Source organism: Ursus maritimus, unplaced genomic scaffold (genome assembly GCF_017311325.1).
Source record: "Ursus maritimus isolate PB19 unplaced genomic scaffold, ASM1731132v1 scaffold_24, whole genome shotgun sequence".
Taxonomy (NCBI): Eukaryota; Metazoa; Chordata; class Mammalia; order Carnivora; family Ursidae; genus Ursus; species Ursus maritimus.
Genome location: NW_024424897.1, coordinates 24,453,154 through 24,461,750, shown reverse-complemented (window position 1 = coordinate 24,461,750; position 8,597 = coordinate 24,453,154). Strand labels below are relative to the sequence as shown.

The 8,597-nt window shown below is 55.2% G+C and overlaps 1 protein-coding gene across 1 annotated transcript in view; it reads right to left on the bottom strand.

Annotated features, from left to right (window-relative positions):
* Nucleotides 1–8,597, bottom strand: part of NGFR (nerve growth factor receptor) — a 23,889-nt gene that overhangs the window by 8,967 nt on the left and 6,325 nt on the right. The window contains exon 2 of the mRNA XM_040640793.1: nucleotides 3,362–3,503. Within this exon, the coding sequence (XP_040496727.1) occupies nucleotides 3,362–3,503 (142 nt within the window). The remainder of the gene's footprint in view (nucleotides 1–3,361; nucleotides 3,504–8,597) is intronic.

The window sequence follows — 8,597 nt, the reverse complement described above, 5'->3', positions numbered from 1 at the left end:
GCTGCCCGTGGGACCCTCCTCCCTCGGGATCCCGGGTCTGTGAGAAGGAGGAAGGGGGCCAGGAGCACCGGGCGCCCTAGGCCTGGAAACAGTGACTGTGAGGCTCCGCGGGGAAACCCAGCTGGAGCCCCGCACATTTCTTGGCAAATTCTCTTTAGAGAGTTCCCAGCGCTGTACCCTTGTTCCCAGCACGATTAAGGAATAATCTGAGCGTGGTTCCCACCCAGCCTTCCCCGCAGGCCAGAGCTGGGCTGTGAACCCTACCCAGGCACGGGCGGGCCTTCACCCTCACGAGGGAGCCTCCCGCCTCCGCTGTCCTTCTAGTCCTCTCCGCGCGGGTGGGGGCTCAGGTGTGGCCTGACCAGGGTTAGACGGCAGAATTTCCCACCCATGGCGCTACCCTACGCTGCTTAAGGGCTTGGCTCTTGAAGGTGGGGATGGACTTCCCGACGAGGTAACAGCAGGAGGGATTGGAGCTAGAAAGCAAGAAGGACCTGCCCGTATAGTCCTCTGCCCTTCCCAGTGGCACAAAGGGGAGATTTCCAAGCTCACTCTTGACTCATGCTCTCTTAATGGATGTGAGGTCTAATCTAATAAGGGGAGGAACGCTGGGGGATGCCAGGGTCCTCTCCTCTGTGTGCAAGGAGGGGGAAGGCACAGAGCCAAATCTTCTCCATCCCTACCTCCCAGGTGCAGAACTCTGTGCCAGTCTGATTCCAAGAGGATGTATCCTTGCTTCAAGGGCAGAAAGAGCAGGATTTAGGAATCGGGAACCAGGGAAGGAGTGTTCAGAATGTGGACGCAGGGAAGGAGTGTTCAGAATGTGGACGCAGAAGTAAAGTCTAGGATCCCACTGGAGGGAAATCGAGGCCTATTGTGGGTTCTGCTCTCAACCTTTTCTAAAGGAATCAAAAGACCAGACGGAGCACAGAGTCATTATCTTCGGGTGGGGGGGGCGGATGGAGAAGCAGATGTAAAGAAAGGAAAGCAGAGAGAAATGAAAAGGAAAGCAACTGAGGGGAAGAGAAGACAAGACAGGGATGGGCCTGGAAGGAGACAGTTTCCAGCCGGTTCTGGCAGAGGAACGAACCGCCTGTGTCTCTCTTCCCAGGAACAGGGCCGACCTGGACCCAAACCTGCTTCTGCCACTTATTAGCTCTGTGACTCTGGGTGTTTCACGTCACCTCTTTGAGCTTTTTTTCTTTCTCTGTAAAACAGAGAATAATATCTCCACTCACAGGGTTGCGGTGAGGAATGAATGAAATTCGACCATAAAGCACTAGGCACACCGCAGGGACCCGACCAAGGGTGGGCTCCCTGGGGTGGGCAGCGGCAAGTCCGGTGAACTTGGGTTGCAGGGATAGAGTCTGCAGAAAGGACTTCCGAACATAAACAGCCAAGGCAGGACGTCCAGTTTAGACAAACAGGAGGGTTCTATCTGGTTGGCACGTGGCGGGGGTGGGGGGTGGGTTTAGTCACACTGCAGGGGGAGAGAAATGGGGGGGTTGCCCATGGGAAAATACAGAAAATTAGTAGAAAACTCCTGGGAGACAGTTTTAGGGGGTGGGAAAAATGTGGGCTTTTTTGGCAGAGAATGAAGGCAGGAGCTTAATGGGTTTCCTTGTGGAAACGTTTTGAAGATAGAGGGAAAGTCCGCCGGGGTCTCCATCCCATAAAGTGAGCTTATAAAGGCGGCCTGTTAACGCAGCTGGAGCGGGGGAGGGGAACAGAGGGAGCAAATGGGAGCGTGGACTCCTGCCACCACCTCCTAGCTGGTGTCCAGCTCCTGTCTCCCTTTCCCCGGAGATGCCAGAGCCTGCCTCTCCCAGGCTCTTCTACCCCCCTCTTGCTTTGACAGAAGGGAGTGGGTTCCCATCCTGGGAGACTTAGGGCCCAGGGCGGAGAGGACCTGGGCAGGAGTCTAGGAAATGAGAGAGGTCCCAGCACAGCCAATGGTTGGCCAACCCTGTCCTGGGAAGGAAACCCTGGTAGGGCAGGGCAGGTGGCCAGATGGCCAGGTGGTAAAGGCATTACAGGATGCCTAGCCTCCCCATCGAGGCCCAGGCCTTTGTCTCCTGCGGGATGGAGCTCCAGGATCCACAGGCATGGAGAGAGGAAAACTGTGTGTCCGGGGATACCAAGGAGTTGGGGTTGCCTGGTAGATAGGCTGTGTGTGTGTGTTGGGGGAGGGGGGTTGAGAGAAGAATCCAGGGTTCAGACTAGGCAGATGGGTCCAGAGCTCCCTGTTCCTGGGACACCTGGGTGGCTCAGTTGGTTAATCGTCTGACTCTTGGTTTCGGCTCGGGTCATGATCTCGGGGTTGTGGGATCGAGCCCCGAGTTGGGCTCTGTGCTCAGTGGGGAGTCTGCTTAGGATTTTCTCTCTCTCTCCCTCTACCCCTCCCCTCTGTGTTCTCTCTCTCTCTCAAATAAACAAATCGTAAAAAAAAGAAGAAGAAGAAGAAGAAGAGTTCCCTGTTCCTATGCCCTTGTTCCCATCATGATTAAAGAAGAATCTGGTATGGTTCCCACCCGCCCTCCAGGTGGGCGGAAGGTGCCAAGTAGGAGGCAGGATGTGACCCTAGGCAGGGAGGAAAGGTTCTGGGCAGGCGAAGAGCACTGAGCCCATGGCCTGAAGGCAGCAACTGAGGCTGGGGGCATCCAGCAGGAACAGAGAGTCCTGGGTCAAAAGCACACAGAATTGAGACCGCAGACCTGCCGTCCTTCTGAATCCCTTAGCAGCAGCCCCGGAAGATGGGGTTCTCTCCCCTTCCCGAGGAAATCCCAGGTAGGACAGGCCACAGCAGCCCTCTCCCCTCTCCCATCAGACACCACCCCACAGTGAGGACAGTCCCCACTCTTGCTACTTCTGGAAAGCTCCGCTTCCATGGGCAGAGCTGGGGAACAGCTGGCCTGGGGGGAAGGTTAGCCACACCCTCCCAGGATCCCCCAAGGTCAGTTTCCAGATTTGATCCTCCTCCCCTCCCCCCAAACACGGGGAGGGTAAGTGGCAGCCATTGATTTTACAGTGCAGATGCTATTTTTAGCTGGTCTTCGCATCAGCTACTCCTCCCACCTGGCCACATTCTCCTACCAGGCCTCTCCACCTGGGGGCTGGGAAGGGGCTCCCCCTGCAGATCCCTATCACGAGGTCCCCCTCCTCCCTCAGCATACTTCCCTCAGCCATTCTCAGCTTCCCTTCTCGCCTCCTATTCTGGCTCAGACCCATTCCGGCGCCCATACAGAGGTGGGCAGGGAACCCTGATCGGGGGCAGAGCCCTTGTCAGGCTTCTAATGGGCATGCGCCTCCCGGTGCCCTCCCTTTCCCCCCGCCCCTCCCCCGACCGCCCCCCTGTACTCACTGTCCAGGCAGGGCTCACACACGGTCTGGTTGGCTCCGCAAGGCTGGGCCACCCCCTCACCCAGGTTGCAGGCTTTGCAGCACTCCCCGCTGTGGGTGTACAGGCCCGTGGGACATGCCTCCTTGGCAGCTCCAAGGAACACCTGGGCAGGGGGATAGATCAGAAGGTCAGACTGGCGAGAGAAGCGAGAGGGGGGTGTCTTCCAAGAGATCAAACACCCCCTCCTAAAGCCTTCTATTGGAACCACCTGGGCCCGGATGAGCTCACCACAGAGGCATTAGGCACATCAAAGCTGGCGGGGAAGAAAGGCAGTGGGGGACAGCGTGCGCCCCTGCAGGCTGCCAGGGGTGTGAGGTCAGAGCCCTGGATGCTGACGTTCTACAGAGTTCATCTTGGGGTTACGGCAACTCCTGGAATCCCGAAGATACACCACAGGGGGAAGGCGGCCTGGGACCCAGCCGTGGGCCTTTGGCCAGTACAGGTTACAGGTCTTGGGCGCAGGGCTCCCCGCCAAGGGGGCAACTGGAAGCTAAACTCGGGCCCAGACGCCACTTACTGGGAGGCACAGCTGCAGGCGTCTCTGTCTCCACAGTGGGAAGCCTTTTTCTAGCAAAGACTAGCAGGGCCCTCCTCCAGGTCCTTCATTCTACCATTCCACCTATTAAATATGCAATGAGCAGAATAATCAATATTGGGGTCTCGGGTTCGAATTCCGACGGTGCCCTGGAGTTCTGACCCGCTCTGCTTTCCCTCTCTGAGTCCTCACCTCTCCTCACCCACGGAGAGAGAGACCACTCAGGCCAGAGCAAAGAACCGGCCAATTGGCAAGAGTCTGGCAGCAACCAGGGAGAAAGGGGAGCCTGTTAGTGATAATGAAGTGGCCTCTCTCACCAGCCGCAGCCCTGCTCCACCAGAGTCTGATTTCCAGGCACCAGCCCTCTCCACTCCCCGCCCCCATGCAGCCGGTGGGAACAGCGTTGGAACCAGGGGAAAGGGGAGTCAAATTCCTGCCACCAAGGCATCTTTGCTCTTTGCTCATGGATGGAACGATTTAGCACCAGATTCCCGGGGCGGGGGGGGGGGGGGGGAGTGCTGCCCACTTGCTTTATGTTTCTGTTCCTTAAAAAAAAAAAAAAAAAAAAAAAGCTTCATGTCTAATAAAACTCCAAAGCCTGTTTCCCTGGCCTCAGACCAGGCAGTTCCCATTCAGTACCAAGAGGAAGTATGGGCTCTGGGGTCATGGGACTAGAGGGGAGTGTTAAAGGTCCTTTTGGACATTCTTCTGCTTCCCCGTTGGCAAGATCATGCCCAAAATACTCTGTTTCCCTCCGATCCTTAAACTGGGGAAGGAGGGTTGGACAGGTCAGATCTGTCTAGGAGGCAGCTGGTGGTCCTCAGGAGACCAGCAGGGAGGCGCGGGCACACAGGGGATGTCCTTGGGTATTTGCCACCATCTCCTCCCAGGTGGTAGGAACAAGGGTCTGGGAACATCTGCAGACCAGAAACCAGGAGGGTGGGGCGAGGGCTGTCCCAGATGCAAGCTTTTCCCTAGGAGAGAGAGCGAGATTCCAGAAGGGTCTGTTTGGATTTCTTTTCATCCTTGAGGGCTCATGCTTAAATGTCACTTCTTCAAGAAAGTGATCCTGTGGCCCCCACACCTCCCAGATGAGACAGGTGGCCCTGTGACATGTGGCCCCTATTTACTGTGCTCATCTGGTCTGACACGCTGCAGTGTCCCCCACCTCACCGTCAGCTCCCGGAGGATGGGACTGTTGTCGCCCCAGCGCCTGGTACCCAACCAGTATATCTATGGGATTGCCGAATGTGAAAATACAGTACGACCTCAGTTATCTAGAACTCCGAGCCAGGAAGTGTGGGGTAGCGGTGACTTTCTGGATAGCGAATGTCCCAAGAGGTGAGGATTTGCTGCTCTGATCACCTACTGTTTTCATTTTAACCGTGGGCTGCACCCTTCTGATTCTAGAACATACCCTCTCCGTTTCGCGGTGACTCAGGGACTCAGTGATTATTCTGGAGCCCTTGTGTTCTTTATCCCAAATCACCACACTTTTGTCTCTGAATTCTACCATCAGCCTTTTTTTTAAATTTATTTTAGTGTTTCTGTCTCCCTCCTTCCTGTCAAGATATAAGTTTTCGGGGTGCCTGGGTGGCTCAGTCGTTAGCGTCTGCCTTCGGCTCAGGGCATGATCGTGTTCTGGGATCTAGCCCCATCAGCTCCTCCCTGGAAACCTGCTTCTTCCTCTCCCACTCCCCTGCCTGTGTTCCCTCTCTTGCTGGCTGTCTTTCTCTCTGTCAAGTAAATGAATAAAATCTTAAAAAAAAAAAAAGATATCAGTTGTCAATTTTCGCTGCTACCAGACTGTGATCCGAGCAGCCTCCCCTACCATTCTAACTCAGTGGGTCAAACTGAATCTGTAGAAACCATGTAACTAGCTGGATAGGAAGGTGTAGGTAGGAGCTGAACCAGGAGGGCCATTCTCTGAATAGAAAGCGTGGGCTGGCCTCCGTGGCTCTGAATCCTGGCTCACGGCTTAGAGCTGGGTGATCTGGGACAGGCTGGAATCTCTCTTTGCCTCAGTTTCTTCATCTTCAGATAAGGGTGATGGTACCTGCCTCATCAGATTGAAGAAGGTGTTTATACACTTCAGGATCCCTCTGTTTTCTTTCCCAAGGTCTTTCTTGCCTCTTTGTGTGGCTTTTGGCTGGGTTCCAGTTGGCTGAGGTCAGCAGAGAGCTGGGCTGTGGAGAGCTGAGGGGGTCTGTCCATGGCACTCGACTGGCCCCTGCATGCCCTTCTTCCTCGAGGCCTGCTCTCCCTGCCACAGACCGCGGTCCTCTCTCTTCTCCTGAGTCTTGCATTTGGACTCCAGGCCCCAGAATTACGATCGTGTGTTTCCTGGGCTTGTATTATGTGTCCTTCAAAAACACCCCAGACCTGCTTCTGACAGTCTGCCCCTTTGGGGCAATTCCCAGTCTCCTAAGCTTGCATTTTCCGCCTAAACGTGGGTCGGTAATATTGACTGCTCAGGGTTGCCATGAAAATTACATGAAATAATGTATGCAGTCTGTCCAATATACAGTAGTTCAATAAATGTTCCTTATCAAAGAAGTGGCTCCTCTCAGGCTGAGCTGCTGAGCCTGGCGAGGGAGGCAGTGGGAGGAGAGCTGAAGTCAGGCCCAAAGAGAGGAAACTAGCTAAGGGAAGGGCAGGATAGGCATGAAGAAAGACCCACCAGGAAGAGTCTGAAGAAGGCACGGGGACCAAAAGGAGAATGGAAACTGTTCTCCTCGCAGTTCATTAATTAACAACTATTTACTAGTTAACAACTATTTGCTCAGCATTGAACTAAGAGTTTCCAATGAGACATGGTCCCTGACCCTCCCCACCCCTGCCTGGGGAAGTCACAGTCCCATGAGGGAGAGGAGATAATCACTCCACGAGGCTACTCCAGAAGCCAAGATGCTGAGGGGAGGACTTGAGAGCTGCCTTCATCTCCTCTCTGACAGCTGGGGAAACCGAGGCTCACAGAGGCAATTCTGCTAAGTGGCTTAATGCCGGCCCCTGCCACACCCTCTACTGGTCCAGGGCGGCAGTCTTGGGAAGCAAGGAGGGATGACACGGACTCAGACTTCCTGCTCCAAAATGATCAATTTACCAAAATGGTAGAACCACGTGCCTGAAATCGACATTGATTACACTTACTCATTTCCAATTTGATGGAATGATTTCAACACATTTTGAGAATGTTTGCAATCCTCTTGCCATTTCAAGTCTTTTCAGAAAACAAGGATTAAGCCCTTAGATGAACTGACTTTTAAAAACCTTAAAACATTTAAAAAATTGACATGAGAAATAAAACACACCAAAATGGTTGAAAGCACTTGAACCTATATGACTGCTTCAGCGTGATGAGCCCTCACCCTTCACAACAGTTTCAGAGAAGGGGTTCCTTAGGTGAATGGAGCCATTAGCCACCGCCATGGGGTCGGAGAGTTTTCAAATATGTGGAGGGTCTTTTGAGGTCATTGCAAACCCGGGAGAAGCTGGCACATGCGCTTTACTCCTTTAGATAGCAGTTGAATTTGGGGTAGGAGATGAGCTAATTACTGATGCTGAGGCTGCCTGAAGACTTTGAGAGGGCCTGGGGACTATGGGTGGGGAGAAGGGGCTCAGTTCCAAATTTGTGGCGCCAAGGACATAGGACACAGATCATATTCAAGGCTAGTGATGGTTGAGGTCCTCCTGCCCCTCCGTGATCTAGAACTAGAAGGCTGGGGCGGGGGTGGGGGAGGAGAGACCGGGACACAGAGGACAGAATAAACTCCAAGCCAAGCATTCTGGGTTCCAACAAGGGCGCCACCACCAGGGACTGGGGGAAGGAAGCCTGTTTCATGCCCCAAAAGTCTGGAGGTTCAACTCCTCAACTGTAAAATGGGAATAACTAGATTTACTCTGCAGGGATCTTATAAAGATTAAATGACACAAGAGAAATTACCCAGGGCAGTGTGTGGCACATAGTAGGCTCCTCAGCCAATTTTATTATTCCTCCCCATCCCGTCCGGGAAGAATCTAGGCTCGTGAATGGGCCCGGCCGGTACAGGGGGTGGAGACCCCTTCCATCCCGGAGCTGCCTCCCCGCCGGGGCTCCTGAGTCCTCCCATTTGCTGCCCTCGTTGCATCCCTATTAGGCGCATTAGCCAGCCCGGCGGCTCCGGTTACAGACGTCTGAATGACAAAGTGCCTCCATTACCGGCGCGGCCGCCAGCCCAGCCGCCGGGACGCGCTCTGGTTTCAGCACTCTACCGCCGCGCCCAGGAAGAAACTCGGACCGCCGCGCTGCAGAGCCAGCCCGCAGACAGCAGCCCCGCGGCGAGGCGAGGCAAGAGCCGCAGGGCTGCGGGCGGCCGGCTCTGCGCGGGCTCTACCTTCCCGAGCCCCCAGGCCCTCCGCGCCCAGCTGCCCTCTTCCCTCGCCTCTTCTCTATTGGGGTGGGGGGACACTCTCCTCAGCCCGGGTCGGAGCTCACGCCTCGCCGCTCCGGGGGCCGCACTACTGCCCCCAGCCCCACCTCCCCGGTCAGAAGCATCTCTAACCCACCGCGTTAGTCAGCAGACTTGTCCGCAGTCACCCCCAAATCTCCGGAGAAGCCACAGGTACGACAGCTCCAGGGGCTGAGCTTCGGGGATGGGGCCAGCGTCAGTGGGTCTCCACCAC